This window comes from Copadichromis virginalis, linkage group LG8 (assembly GCF_057382275.1).
Source record: "Copadichromis virginalis isolate Kocher_CV1m ecotype Utaka linkage group LG8, C_Virginalis_male_GT1.1, whole genome shotgun sequence".
NCBI classification, from domain to species: Eukaryota; Metazoa; Chordata; class Actinopteri; order Cichliformes; family Cichlidae; genus Copadichromis; species Copadichromis virginalis.
In genome coordinates this window covers 28,770,848-28,785,919 of record NC_140625.1, presented here as the reverse complement: position 1 = coordinate 28,785,919, position 15,072 = coordinate 28,770,848, and the positions used below count along the sequence as shown (strand labels likewise).

Here is a 15,072-nt window from a genome sequence, read left to right as displayed (position 1 = left end):
GTCTGAGTAGGTGACGCTGCTTCCTGTTGCACAAATGAATTCTTTTTGCCACCAGGTTGCCTGTATGCAGTTCATCAACATTGTGGTCCACTCAGTGGAAAACATGAACTTCAGAGTCCACCTCCAGTACGAGTTCACGCAGCATGGCCTGGATGAATACCTGGAGGCAAGTGTAAACTTGTTTGCCAAATTAACAGCTTTAAACTTATCTTAGACTCAGAGTCACAGCTTTCAGTTAAACTGAGTTGATTATTTTTTACTCTGGTGTTTTCTCTTTGTAGAAATTAAAGTTCACAGAGAGCGACAGGCTGCTGGTGCAGATTCAGGCCTACCTGGACAACGTGTTCGATGTTGGCGCTTTGCTGGAGGACGCTGAGACCAAGAACGCATTGCTAGAACACATGGAGGAACTGCAGGAACACAACGCGCAGGTCTGGATGTAAATGCATTAAATACAAACTAACCTTAAAGACAGTCTGTATCATATCAGCATGATTTCTATCAGTCTGGCCAGGACAGGTTTGCAAATAAACCTGTGAGTGTGGATGAGCACGCTCACAGGTGCAATGGTCACATGGACCTGCTACATGCAGTGTCGTTGTCAGAGCTGATATTTATTCACCTTTCAAAAAACACTACAGAATGACAGGAAATACATCAAGCTGAAATAAACCTGAATATTTTCCAACTTTATTGCTTTAAAGCAAAACTGTAATTGTTTCTTTTATTAAATGCAGCTAGCTTATTAGTTAATCCAAGTCTAAGTCTAATTGAGACATTTCCTCCATTTTTGTGTTTAAGAAATTAAATAATTTCACGGCTGCCACATTGTATCACACAAATGAAGCAGCAGCTGAATCTGTTGAATGATGCAGTTAACAGGAAGCTGATAGACTCATGGCTCTAAAGCTAACTACCTTAGCCTAGCTTATTCACATTAGCTTCCTTCTCTACTAAAATACTTTTTTTTTTTTTTTTTTTTAATTAAGCTACCGAAGAAAAAAATCATACTATGTGTTAAACTCTCCAGCAGCAACATGCGGTTGCTATTTAGATTATCTATACAGAAAAATGTTTGGGTGAAATTTCATGACTTTGTCTGGTAAATGAAAACTTTAAACATTACTGTGATATTAATCATGTAGGAATTCAAAATTACACAAGCAGTACATACATGAGAGAAAATGTAATACATTATAAGTCCACTTTAGTGTTAGTTTTCTTCTATGTTTGCTGCTCTCTGTGTAAAAATACATTTACCCATTACCCATGACCACTCTGGTGTCACAGCTCACCAGCAGACTTCAGGAGACCGAGACTGAGGCGATGGAGAAAGCCTCCGAGCTTGAGAAGAAGCTCATTCAGACCACCAAAGAAGTGGAGCTCCTGAAGGTAGAGAACAGCAAGTTCATGCTTACATGTTTTTCATACAGAAACACAGACTGTGCCAAGCAGTCAGATGGTAGCAGAAACATCAGAGCCAACATATCAAACATGAATCCACATCGTGTCACCTGACAGATAAAGGTTCCTAGAATAAGGTAAATGGGCGAATGTGGCTTAGTAACAGAAAAAAAGGCCTTAAATAGAGACATAATAATCCATTTCATGTTTCTGTGCTTTTATCTGTGTCTTCTCTTAAACACCAGAAGAGAAATAGTTCACAAGTAATCACTTTTTAAAGAGTACAGTACATTTATGGTTTTTACTCCAAACATTAACAAAAAGAAAATATTTGAACTCCTTTGTTTTTAAATTGTGCGGAAGATAAAGTCAAATAAAAAGTGCAGTTTTGCTAAATTTAATAATAGTCTGAAATAACTGATCAGCTTTTCTAGAACTGATAACTCAGAGTTTAAAGTTAAACTCAGAGTTGCTTGAACCTGTTTTTTAGATCAGGGCTCAGTTCAAATCCATTTACTGATAAAGACTTAAAAACCACTCAGTTCTGCTTTATAGAGTTTTTTTGCTGCTTGATATTTTTGTTTGTGGTTCCAACACGAGGAAGGGCAAAAGCTCAGCCAGCGATCTTCGTCTTTGTTTGTTTTTTGAGTTTTACAGAGAGGAAAAAATCAATCGCTCAGCTCTGCCAGTATCTCAGTAACCTGTAGCCGTTTGTTCTTTTCCATTAGGCTCAAATTTAATTTTCCCTGTTTTGCTGTCCCAAAGCTGTGACCCACTATGATAACTACAGTATACTGAAACCTCACACCTACACCACATGTCCGCCACATGGAAGAGATGTGATTTGATTTTTAAGCACCTTTCTGCATATATTTGAATGCTAACGAGGAAAGAAATGCTTCCTGAGATGCTGAATTCTCTTTCTCACTTCAGGCTGATGAGTTCAAATTAGTAGCAGACATGTAGCATGCAGAGACAAACGTGTTGGCGTTGAAGTACAGCTTTGAAAATAGAGGAACTTAATTAGGGAGAGACTGATTGTTCTTGTGAACGTTAGTTAAGAAAAAGCACATAGCAGCACTCTCACCGCAGGTACCCCACCTGGTGAAGATGATCTGATTAGAGTTTAGTGTTGCAGCTGCATAAATCTGCATATTAATGAGCCAAAGTGTTGTGAGCACGCATGTCCTTTTGCCAAGACGATCACACCAGATCACATATTTCTTTTTTTTAAGCTGACAGAACTGGTCCAGCCTGATTAAAGACACTTATGCTCTGTGTCACAGGAGAGTCTGCGGGAGTCTCGCTCGCAGGTGATTCTGCTGCAGCAGCGAGAGCAAGAATGTGAGCTCAAGCAGGAGAAAGAACAAGACACCCAGGCCCTGAAGGAGCTCGAGGTCAAAGTTCAGGCTCTGGTGGACCAGGGTCTTGTCCAAATGGGGCGCTCTTCCTCTGGACACCTAGCTGTTCAGGTGGTGCAGCAGAACAAGAAGCAGAAAGGTCGGCAATGTTTTATCACACCTTCCTAAATCCTCAGTAACCACACATACACTCACAGCGTGAACAATTCAAGTTTGAGTTTTATGAGCTGGATTCAGAAGTTCCCTTTTTTAGTGACCAGATAGCTGTGCTGCACCTATCCAGGTAACGTCAGGGTGAACTCTGGGTTTACAGCATTACAAAGGTGATGCGCTGGTGGTACATCTTCATGGTAACTTACCTGCACACAGACAAGGCCTACCTCCAATTTCTGTTTTTGTAACTCAAGATAAGAGATCAAAAGATCTGAAACCGCCATTGAGTCCGAAAAGTGCATCGCCAGTCCGAGATGATACTTCAGACCTTGGTGTGCGGATAATTAGAAGCTCTTTGTATTTCCCTGACGGGCATCATTATGGGATATTGATTCGTGTAATCAGATTTATTCCTTAATTACAGCTACACTGTAACTGCAAGTTGATGTGTAGACTATTTCCTGACAGCTGCAGATCAGGTTGATACAGGAAACAACCTTCAGGCCGTTCCTACAACAGAAGTTCCTCCACAGTCGGTACAAGCTCCTCCTCCCCCTCCTCCTCCACTTCCAGCTCCGTCCTCAACCACAGCTCCACCTCCACCTCCTCCACCACCATCAGCTCTCCTGCCTTCTGGAGGCGGTAGGACGGAGGCGTCAGCAGGGACCTCAAGTGAGTCCACAATCAGAGCAAAATGAAGGTCTTAGTAAGTCTTTAAAAACAATCAGGTTTAGCAATTTTGGTTCATATTTTATTTTCTTGTCCTTGATATCTTAAAGAAGAGATGATTTTTTTCTTTTTATATATCAAACTTGAAAATGAAGAATGATTACAACAAGCAAAAGTTTCCAGCTTTTATCGAACTGATTGTAGAGATTTAAAAAAATGTTAAACTTTATAGAAAATCAAGAAATACCACAGAGAGGAGACATGTTGGAGAAACCAAAGTTTTACCCCCTTCCTGCCTTGGTAATCATTTTCCAGCTCCACTTTGGGAACTTTTAGTAATGATTTCAGTGTCTTTTCTTGTGAAAGTAACAAACGGCAGATTCCCCAACGCAATATTTAGGAAGATATCTCTGTTACAATACGAACATTTCTCTTACAGACTGTAAAAAGAAGAAGGCCATTCAAACCAAATACCGCATGCCGCTGTTCAACTGGCAGGCCCTCAAATCCAACCAGGTCGCAGGAACAATCTTCAGTGAGGTGGACGACGAGTGCATCTTAGAGGTTTGTTCATGTTTCCTCTGCTGTCCCAAAAACATCTGGACCTGGGTTCCTTCATGGACAGTACTTACAAGATGCACGCAGCCAACATGATCACACCTGCTGGTTTTTGTTGCTGCATTTTGGAGTCAGAGGGTACTGTGCTAAGTTTTCAGCTAAGTCTAGCTAGTCTGGTTAGGAAAAGCAGCACACAGACAATTAGCTAATTAGTAAGTAACAGACTAATTATGCTTGAAAAGTCACTAAAGTGGAAGACAAAGTTCTTGGAAAGTCATTTTGTCAGATAATTTTATTAAAGATCCAACAAAAGGCATCGCAAACACTGGGCAGATGAATTATTTAAAAAAACAAGCAAACAAACAAACAAACAAATAAACCCTCACCTCCTGAACAGTTGATGGTGGAAACTACCCGTAGGGACCCAAACAGTGTTTTGTGCCAGGCTGTCAACACACTTTGCAACGTGTTGGACATTTTTTACATGAGAGTTATGGGGATGAGCACTGGTTTGGAGTCAGCCTCCAGTGGCCATAAGTGGAACTACAGTAGTTTTGGTATTTCTGCACTGGCTTCATTTTCAGACGTGGAGGTTGCAGGTTGGGTTTTAATCCAATTGTGGTGCAAATCGTTTAGCAGAAAACAACAACATGCAATCTATGCATTTCTTTTCTTCTATATTAGTGCAATCAATCCTAGCAGTAATGTATTATCATGGGAACTTGCATTTATTCTACATCACTTAAATCCATGGATATTCTTCCATGCTTTTCTCCATTTGCAAACCTTTGTGAGTATTTTAAAAAGAACAAAACGAAATTTACAATAATCTTTAGAACAAATTTTCCAGGAATTTTTCCAGCAGTCACATGCTTTATCAGGAAGTAGTTTAGTCTGTAATAGGCTGCTACGTGACTTACAGTAAACAAAAGTGAAAGTTTAATCTGAGTATTAAAAAATCTTAATGGTCTCTGTTTCTGTATTTGAACCCTGTTATTAGGAGCTAAACATGGCTGCCTTTGAGGAGCAGTTTAAGACCAAAGCCCAGTCGACCCCTGTAGATCTGGGAACCCTAAAGAAGAAAATGGCCCACAAGAGTCCCAGTAAAGTGTCTCTAATGGAGCCCAACAGGGCCAAAAACCTGGCCATCACCCTGCGTAAAGAAGGAATGGCTGCTTCTGATATCTGCTGTGTCATTGAGACGTATGTGTTAAACCCTGTTTGTGCATCAGCTGAATAATACGGCAATAAAAAGAAAATCTGAATATATTGCAAAGACACTTTATATTCAGAACGTGCACCGTCCCCGCAGGTACAACCTGAAAGCTCTGAGCCTGGACTTCCTCGAGCTGTTGGAGCGTTTCATCCCCACAGAGTATGAAATGAAGCTCATCCACAACTACGAGTGCGAGGGCAGGCCCCTGGACGAGCTCAGCGAGGAAGACCGCTTCATGGTGCGCTTTAGCAAGATCCCGCGGCTTTCCCAGCGCATCAGCACTCTCACCTTCATGGGCAATTTCCCTGAGAGCGTCCAGCTGATACAGCCTGTGAGTCCACGGTTGAACTGTATTTGAGGAAAGAGAATTAAGCAAAGTTTACAACAGGGGATTTCACAGTCATGCCGAGGAAAAGGCAGTTATTCTCTTAGAGTTTATTCCTAGAAGTGGGCTGAATAAAAGCCCACTTCTAGGAATAAAAGGCATTTATTCAGGTACTGAGGTTTAACACGGGGAAATTTCTCCTTATCAGCACTCTGGCTTTATATTTACAGTGGAATCACTCTTGTCCTCTGACTCTGCGAGAATTACAAAAAAGTAGAACTAGTCCTTTAAAATAAAAATGTTAGTGTATACTGTAATGTGCACGCACTGATCTTTGCATTATTTCTTACAGCAACTGAATGCCATCATCGCGGCCTCGATGTCCATCAAGTCTTCCACTAAGCTGAAGAAAATTCTCGAGGTGATTCTTACTTTTATATTAAGTGTCAAAGAGCTCCAGTTCATGACTAAATAATAACCTTTACTGGTTAGGACTGCTTCTCTGTGACTTCCTGTGAATCCTCAGCAACGGCAAAATGGAATCAAAGTCACTGACCTCCTAATTAGCATTAAAAATTACAGTCAAATCCTGGCTTATAACATTTTTAATTTGTTTATTGTTCTTCTAATTTCATTTTAAAATACTGGTTGATGGGGGGCTCTCAGCAAAACAACAGAAACACATTCAGCCAAGATCTCACATAAGCTGTAAATAAACGATGGACCATCCGTTTGTAATGGAGCCTCAACGTTAGCATTTTGTGGTGTTTTTTTGTTCCCAGAGGTGACCATATTTAGATGAAGTAACAGTGGTAAGATGTCAAGTAACACTAGTTTAGGTAGGTGCAGGCTTGGCCAACTGTAGGCCTCGAGGACACTGGGTCAACACACCTGAATCAAATGATTACCAGGCCTCTGGAGAACTTCAAGACATGTTGAGGAGGTCATTTAGCCATTTAAATCAGCTGTGTTGGATCAAGGACACACAAAACCTACAGGACACCAGCCCTCGAGGCCTGGGTTTGGACAGCACTGGGTTAGTGAGCTGTATCAGTGCACTGTATACATGCAATACACAAACACTGATATTAGTTAATGGTAGAAACCTGGAACACTAGAAAAACAGAGCCTTGTAATTTGTCTCACAGACTGGTACTTATACGCTGCTTTCTGCTATGAGCCTCATTCACCCATTCACATTATTCTGTGCCAGAGTGTTTTCAGGCTTTGATGGAAATAATTTCAGGTCCAGTTCAGCAGTTCTGGGAAAATAGCCTCCAAAGCTTGCAAGAGCACAGCTGGTGTAATATGAGACCAAACATGCTGTGTCTTTAACCCGGAGGAATTTTTTTCCTTCAACTTTGGTTGTTGTTTTTTCTCCTAAATTTAAAGTGGCATAAAAACAACGATGAGTTGTTTCTGGAAAGGGAGAGGTTTTGTGTTTTACCTCTGTGACAGATTTCAAGTTTTGTTTTTCACTGCAGGTTTATTTTTGAGTCTGTGTGGGCTGCATATCACACATGCTGTCACTTTGTGTCACATCTGACAACATACTTTTCTGTCTGTTGCTGATGTAAAGATCATCTTGGCATTTGGAAACTACATGAACAGCAGCAAGCGAGGAGCAGCATATGGCTTCCGTCTGCAAAGCTTAGACTTGGTGAGAAAATTAATGCAGTTTTTTCCTGCAGCTACAGATGGCTTTTTGCTTCGGTTGCTATTTCTGTAGATAATTCAAAAATATTTTGTGCAACCTGTTGTTTTTATCGATCTAATGTCAGACTTTTCATTCTTTGCTGGCTCTCCCAAGCTGTTGGACACCAAATCTACAGACCGAAAACAGACACTGATGCACTTCATCGTCAACATCATCCAGGAGAGATACCCAGAGCTGCAATCCTTCCCCACAGAGCTGCACTTCCTGGATAAGGCGGCACTTGGTAAGCACATCCTCACATGTGTACAGTGATTAATGATGGCTGAACTCCTGTCACAGTTTACAAAGGTCCAAGATCCAAGCAGATCCACTACTTCCCTCCCAAATTAAGTAATTATAGATTAAACTCTAAACTATGAAACAAAGCTGCAAAGAAATAAAGAAATAAAGCACAGCACAGTATGATTCCTGACAGTAGCTCAAGAGTTGCTGCTATAAAAGAAAAAAAAAATCAAAAAGAAAAACTAGCATTTGATCTGATCAACATTTGGCCTAAAATCTTGTTTTTATTAACTGTATTTGTGGTTTGTAGCCCTGTAGTAATCGGATGTTTTGACCTGTGTTGCCTTTTTAACTTCTGACTTCCTGACCCCCCTTTTTTTAATCGTGTGTCCAAGATGCTGTGAGTGTAGGCCTGAGGTCATTTTTTTAAAATGGTTTTAAAAATCACTTTATTCATGCAACACCTTGCATAACCCTTCAGTCTTCTAAAGTACATCATAATCTAGTTGATGTTTGATAAGCAATGATAAGAATGTTAATTTGAAGCTCTAACTTCACCTTGAAGTCTTTGTCTCTTTTAGTTTCTGTGGACAGTATCCTGCAGGACCTTCAGGCTCTGGAGAGAGGCATGGAGGGGACGAAGAGGGAGTTCTCCATAGAAAAAGACAATCTAGTGCTGCAGCGTTTTCTCAACACCAACGTGGAGCTGCTCAATGGTCTCATAGCCGATGGAAAGACCGCACAGGTCGGATTTAATTATCAAAATCAGAATACTTTATTAATCCCTGAGGAAATTATCCAAATTTGTCTCTGTCAATGTTAGGAACAGGAAGTACTTGTCAGTTCATGGCTGATCATGACCTTCTTTTGCAGGATGCTTATGACTCAGCTGTGGAGTACTTCGGAGAAAACCCCAAAACAACGCCGCCCTCTATGTTCTTCCCTATTTTTGTCAGATTCATCAAAGCGTACAAGGTCAGATAACAGACAGCTGCTTCACTGATATGCACCAAGAGCTTTTACATTACACCTGCAGCCATCAGTGACTGTTTATAATCTGACCTCTGAAACATTGGTTTTGTGTTTGCCAGCAAGCAGAGCTGGACATCGAGCAGAGAAACAAGCAACACGAGGCTCCTTTAACTCCTCCTAAACCTGAAGTCATGGGGAACAAGGTGGGAACGATAAACAGTCAGTGCAGGAAAAGTACTTTCAAGTGTGTCTACAAACTTTCCAAGCACATAAAGATGATTTTCTCCTGAATAATTAGACTGTGTCATTTTGCAACAACACTTTAAAAGCTGACAGTAGACCTCAGACTTTATCTGTCGGCCCTTTCTTTTTTGATTTTTTTTAAAGTGATATTCAGCAAGGGAAACACCACCCTTCAAAAAGTACTTCTTCTCAGTGAAGGACAGAGAGAAATACTCTTTTCTGAAAGCCCTTTTCCTCTGGTAGAGACATTAATGATCTCAGTTTAGAGGAAAACTGCTTTGCTTTTAGAGAAATGTGTACAAAGACCCACGACATTAAAAGGTCAAAGTATCAACAAAAACTAGTGTGATGCTCCAGTCAGCCATGTCAAGTACAAAGACAGATAAACTACCATAAAATATAATAATATAAGGTATTGGATCTGGAACAAGCCTGGAGCTGGACTGCCCTGTTCGATGTCCAAACAGCTCTCTTCAGTTCCCAGTCATATATGAGCTGTTATTAACGAAAGTGGTAAACATGGTCCGCGCTGCCATCAAATTCAAAATAAGACAATATTTTTCTTTCTTAAAATGGTCAATTCTTTTTGTTTTAGTTAGTTTTAATTTTCGAATTGAAACATTTGATCAGTTCTGTGTTGCTGACTGCTTGTACTTCTTCACCTATCAGACTTCCACACTTTAAGGACATTCCTTGAGATTATAACTTTCATGCATAAAAACGACCAGACTATTGGACATAAAAAGAACTAAAACTCTCAAAGCATGTTGTAAAAAGTTGCATTCAACTAAATCTGATTTGTTGTTTCAGGGTCCCATGATGCCCAGACCGCCCCAGATGGACCTGATAGCAGAGCTGAAGAAGAGGCAGATGTCTCCTCTGGTGAGGGAGGGGAAAGACGGAGCCATCGAGGACATTATCACAGGTACACAACAAACTGTCTGTTTTTTGTATATGTGTTGTGAACCGTTATCAGCAATTATCAGGAGGGGTTAGTTACACAGAGCTCACGCTGCCAAGGCAACAGAAAGATGCAGCTATGCAGTTACAGGTTCGTGTGGTGCTAAAGCTACACAGTGACAGCTACGTAATTAAAGTTCAAACATTGTATCAAGTGAAGTTTAGCTGCTAACGTAGCAACACTTACACACTAATGCTTGCTAATTAACTAGCTAACAACTAAACTGATCACTTTTTCATAGATTAGAACTAGATTTTTTAATTTGTTTTGTTTTTTGTTTGTTTTGTCTACAAACTTTGAAAGGCAGCAGCTAAATCAACATAAGCCACAAACTGTTTCTCTGCACTTGTTTATGTTGTGTTCCAGCAACCACTCCCCAACCGATTGGAGAGTACAGATTTTTCCCAACAGCAAGAACTCGTCACTGAGCGCTGACTAAGCTAAGCTAACTATCTCCTGATTTCCAGCTCTAGTTTTGATGGACGCTCTAGTCCATTCATTTTTATTTTTCTGTACCTTCTGCTGTCACACACTTTTTTCACACTAATCGTCCTCAGTGTTTTTACTTTCTTATCTAAGCAGCTGTTAATCTCATTAACATTTTATCCTATTTCCTCTCCAGCAGTGCTCTTTTTTTAAATTTCCTTAGTTCAACAAACTTTCACTAAGGCTTACATCCCTCTCCTGTGCCCTTGTTTGTCCCTCCTCTCTTCCTGTCCCTGTTGTTTTTTTTTTCTCTTCTGTCTTCAGCTCTTAAATCCGTGCCCTTCACGGCTCGCTCTGCCAAACGCTCCTCTCGTCTCTTCTGCGACTCTGTCTTCAGTGAAGAGGTGATGTTTTCAAATCCGCTCCTGCTGATCATGACACTGTCATTGTATTTATAACCAGGAAGAGATGGTGGATACAGAGTGTAGAGGTCACTTATAATCCTTTGAGCCCAGCTTCTATTTCTGCTCCAGTCATGGACATGAGACAAACTCAACAGTGAATAACAACAATAAACACAAAATATTAGAAACACATTATATGGCACTAAAACTGCATAGAAATTGTCCTGCTCTGCCTTCCCAATGTAACTGTATCCCAGACAGTCTGCCCTTGAAGGAATATTTTGGGTGCTGTTTATTGGATTTATGCCTCGTGACTGAGTTCTCTCCAGAGGTTTTCTGACACACTTTAAATGGCTTTCAAAGAGAAGGAGAGCAGCTCAAACTAAAACAAGAATATGCTGTAGAATATGCTTGTCTTGGATTTGAAGGTTAAAGGAGATCTATTATGTTTTCCTTGTTTCCAGTCATAAAAGTACTGTTAGAGTGCTTGGATAATAAAGATATATTCAATATATTAAAGGGAACTAAAGTAAAGGACATTTAGCACTGTTGCCTCATTTGTTAATGGGTCCTGGTTTCAGAGCCACACAACGTCCAGCTGTGTGGAGTTTGTTGAGTTGTAGTTAATCCTGCTGATGCAGGCCCGCAGCACAAAAGACTTTATCTCAAGAATTTCACAGGCTTGTTAAATAACATCATTTAATGACTTAGAGGCTGAATTTAAATTGAACAAACAACGGTAATGGAGATATACGCTAATTCTTAGACTGATAACAGTGATTTTTAAACTAATTTACTCACCCAAAAACTGTCAAAGCTCTTCCCTTTTTATTTCAATCTGTGGTGCAGGACGTACGACATCTCTGTACTACGCTATGCTGTCCAAAAGTATACTTCTACCAGTCGTTTAAAAAGTGTTGGAAGGTTCATGTTGGTCAGTGTATGTATCAGTCATCACAAGCACAGCCTGCTCTGAACACTTAAATTACAATTACAGTTTTTTCTATGCAGTACCCACAAAAACATTCTGTGTAGCCAATCAGAAAAGAGAAAGCTTAAATGATGGAGGGGCTGAAGTATATCTTTAGATGAGCTGATCACAGTACATTCATATAATTCTCTACAATGATTATTTTGAGCTGTGAATGCTGTAAAGTTACTCCTGTAACGTCCAACAACAAAAACACGAAGTTGGAAATCAGCGTAATAGATTCCTTTTAAGATTGATCGTACATCACATCACACCTGTGAAGAGACGAAGGTGAGAAAGACACAAAGGTTTAAAAGGTGTTTTTTTTTTTTTTAAAGCAGCAAAACACAACAAAGATTACCACAAAGCAGCCTCACACACCCACAAAGATGTGCAAAATACCACAAAGACATGAAAAACAACTGAGAGACAAAAAGTGAAATGCAAAAGAACACGCTGGTGCCTTCTGTGGGTCTTTTAAAAGCTTATGCTGAGGGGCTCATTGTCCCACACTCTATCCATGTCTGACACAGATTCTAATTAAGATTTTATAAGAGCCAGGATGGCTTGGCAGTGACTCTTTCATACCAGACGTCTTCGCATTTTCCTGTTTGTTTTTGTGTTGTTGTTTTTTTATGGCCAATTTGATGAGTAGAAATATGTATTTTATGGCTCAGTAAATAAAGCCCAACAGGCCCTTAGTTTGCCTTTGACATATGTCAGCGGGCTGTTCTGAAGCTTCTTGTCTCACGTGGATTATTCGTGTTTGTTCTCTTTCGTCAGATCTGAGAAATCAGCCGTACAGACGGGGGGACGTCGGCCGACGCAGCGCCAAGTGGAAACCAGGGCAACAGCTGCAGGTATCCTCAGACATCTCCCTCTGAAACACAACAACGTGGACTGGGTTCATCATCGTGGCTTTACAAGCACAACGCATTTGACTCACTATGGTGACAGTCTTATCACTCTCAAGCATGTGGACGAATGCAGGGGTGGAAATGCATGCACGAAGATCCCTAAAGAGACAAAAACATAAGCTAATGCACACACACACACACACACACACACACACACATACATACGCACATTTCTGCTGCATTAGGGCGCCTCTCTGGATAAACTTCAAACTGACTGTAGAAATGTTCTGTGATTTGAGTGATTAAATGTTAAAGAGGGCGAATTATTAGCTGTACTCAGCACTAATGACACTGGATGCCATCCGAGGTAATCAAGACAATTACATGGAAGAACGAGCCACTCAGCTGAGAGGTAACACGAGCGCTTCATTACTGCCGCTAAGACATCAGAGCCTCACCAGAAAATTCATCTTCAAAGGCAAAAAGCTGATAGACTCGTGGATCATTTTGATATTTTTTTATTAGTTTTAGTTTAAACAGAATTTTAATCGCAGCGTCCCATCACTCTTTCCGTGTCTGCAGTAGGTCTCAAAAATTATGGGAAAGATTTATAATATATTTAATTTATTTTTATTACTGTGTAAGTACAAAAACAGCAAGCTTCTACTTTGCTTCTGCATTTCAACAAATAAAACATTTTATACTGTTCTGGGGTTTTTGTCTGTTTTATTTGTGTCTATCCTAAAACTCAAACTTTTGTATGCTTACATTTCATACATTCAATACATTTCATTACAGTAGATGTCTTTCTAAAAGTGCTCCAAGTTTAAGGATATATTTCTTCATCTTCAACGCCATGAGCTTGTACAGTACAGCACAACTACCTCGACTCTACTCCCTCAGAGGTTGACAATAAATGGACACACATGCTGGAGTTGCAAGTTGTCCTAAGCTGCTGTACCAGCAGAGGGAGATATTTTATTTCAAGCAAACGTGAAAATCATCATGTTTAAAAATGTTTAGAGTCATTACTAACACTGGGGTACAAGGAGCCTGAATTAGAGACTTCATACCTTCCTTGGTCACTAACGAGTTCTTAACTTTAAATATATATAATATAAAAATATATCAATGTGTGTCCATTTCACCCAATCGAGAGGCAAAGTGTAACATCCCATCAAGTTACACACTTTGTTGTGATTGGGTTGACAAGTGTCATCTCTTCAATCGGTTTGACCCTGGATACTGTGGCTGCTGTGCTGTGCCTGGTATAACTCACAAAAACACACCTTAAAACACATGATTCATAGGTTGGTGAGGAAATAGCATCTTGCTAATTTTGAAGGGCTTCATTAAGCCTTTAAAGAGCTTCAAAGTGCCTGTTGCTCTACATTATAGGACTCTGTAAAGCTGGGTTATCTTAATATTCATCAGGTTTCTTTTCAGCACAACCAATGATTAAAATAAAATGGTTAGAGAAAAAGGTTATTCACATCTGTCTCAGATGTTGCTGTATGTTATATATTATTATGTACAGCAACTCCTTAAGTTAACTTCAACAGGTCCTTCCTCTAAACCATCTGTTTATTAGACCACAGAGTGCTTAAGGAAATCCTTCCATTAGTTATTGCTTTGATCTAAAATACAACCAAACTTTTGCTATTAATGGCAAGGTGGCAGTAATTAAACCATTACTTAAAAAGCCATCCCCTCACCCAGCTGTGTTAAGTAATTATAGGCCAGTGTCCAACCTTCCTTTTATTTTAAAAAATACTGACACTCTTCTTCAACTACTGTACAAGCACTTAGTCCACCCCTACCTAATAACTCAGTGTACACATATACTGGTGACTACTTCCAGCAGGATAACATGAGTTATCACAAAGCTCACTTCATCTAAAACTGGTTTCATGACTATGAGTTCATTGTGCTCAAAGGCATTTACAATCGTCAGATCTCAATCTACTACGGCATTGTTGGAATGTGCTGGATGAGCAACCTGCAAATTTCCAATATTTGTTTATAGCTTGAAGCTGAATAACTCAAGAATGTTTCTGGGGAATTTTGGATCAGTGCCATGAGAAATAAAGTTAGTTTTGTAGGGATAAAAACGACAATAGAAAACTGAAACATTACAACACAAATAAATCACAAAAACACAGTAAACTCAAAATGCTGGGTCAACTGATCCAGAACCATGGCAACTGTACAATGGACTAATTCTTTCAGAAGTGCTGTGATGGTTATTTTGTGTCCATGTGAGATGTGGTTCCCAGCCTGTGTTGATGAATCTAAGAAATCTGAGGTTGTGCACATTTCACAGTTGTTGCTTCAACTTGGTACTGCTCCTTGCATCTGTTCGTTTTGTAGCCAAAGATAACTGTTGTTGTGAAATCGATAAGCTGGTCGGTTTCAGTGATCATAAGGATTTTCTGTGATGCTGCATTTACATCTTCACTTCTACCTAGTGCCCGTGAGCACCGCCAGCAGCCATCTGTGCCAGAGTGACCGAGCCCCAGGCTGAGAGGTCGAGGGCACCCCACCCCCGAAGGGGCCCAAGCGAGCCCCAGGTTCCAGGTCCCGACAAGCACCCACCAGGAGTGAGCCGGTGCGT

The 15,072-nt window shown here is 40.2% G+C and overlaps 1 protein-coding gene across 3 annotated transcripts in view; it reads left to right on the top strand.

The window, feature by feature from the left end:
• Positions 1-13,166, top strand: part of fmnl1b (formin-like 1b) — a 36,696-nt gene extending 23,530 nt beyond the window's left edge. The window contains exons 11-27 of one of the 3 annotated variants that reach the window (XM_085466976.1): positions 56-166; positions 282-431; positions 1,291-1,392; positions 2,691-2,904; positions 3,387-3,590; positions 4,027-4,151; positions 5,146-5,348; positions 5,458-5,692; positions 6,039-6,107; positions 7,266-7,346; positions 7,497-7,626; positions 8,207-8,370; positions 8,499-8,600; positions 8,717-8,800; positions 9,651-9,765; positions 10,552-10,631; positions 12,385-12,447. In XM_085466976.1, the coding sequence (XP_085323102.1) occupies positions 56-166; positions 282-431; positions 1,291-1,392; positions 2,691-2,904; positions 3,387-3,590; positions 4,027-4,151; positions 5,146-5,348; positions 5,458-5,692; positions 6,039-6,107; positions 7,266-7,346; positions 7,497-7,626; positions 8,207-8,370; positions 8,499-8,600; positions 8,717-8,800; positions 9,651-9,765; positions 10,552-10,631; positions 12,385-12,390 (2,175 nt within the window). In that variant the 3' untranslated portion in view covers positions 12,391-12,447. The other 2 variants (XM_085466975.1, XM_085466977.1) reach the window with 2 other exon arrangements.
• Positions 13,167-15,072: the final 1,906 nt, after the last annotated feature.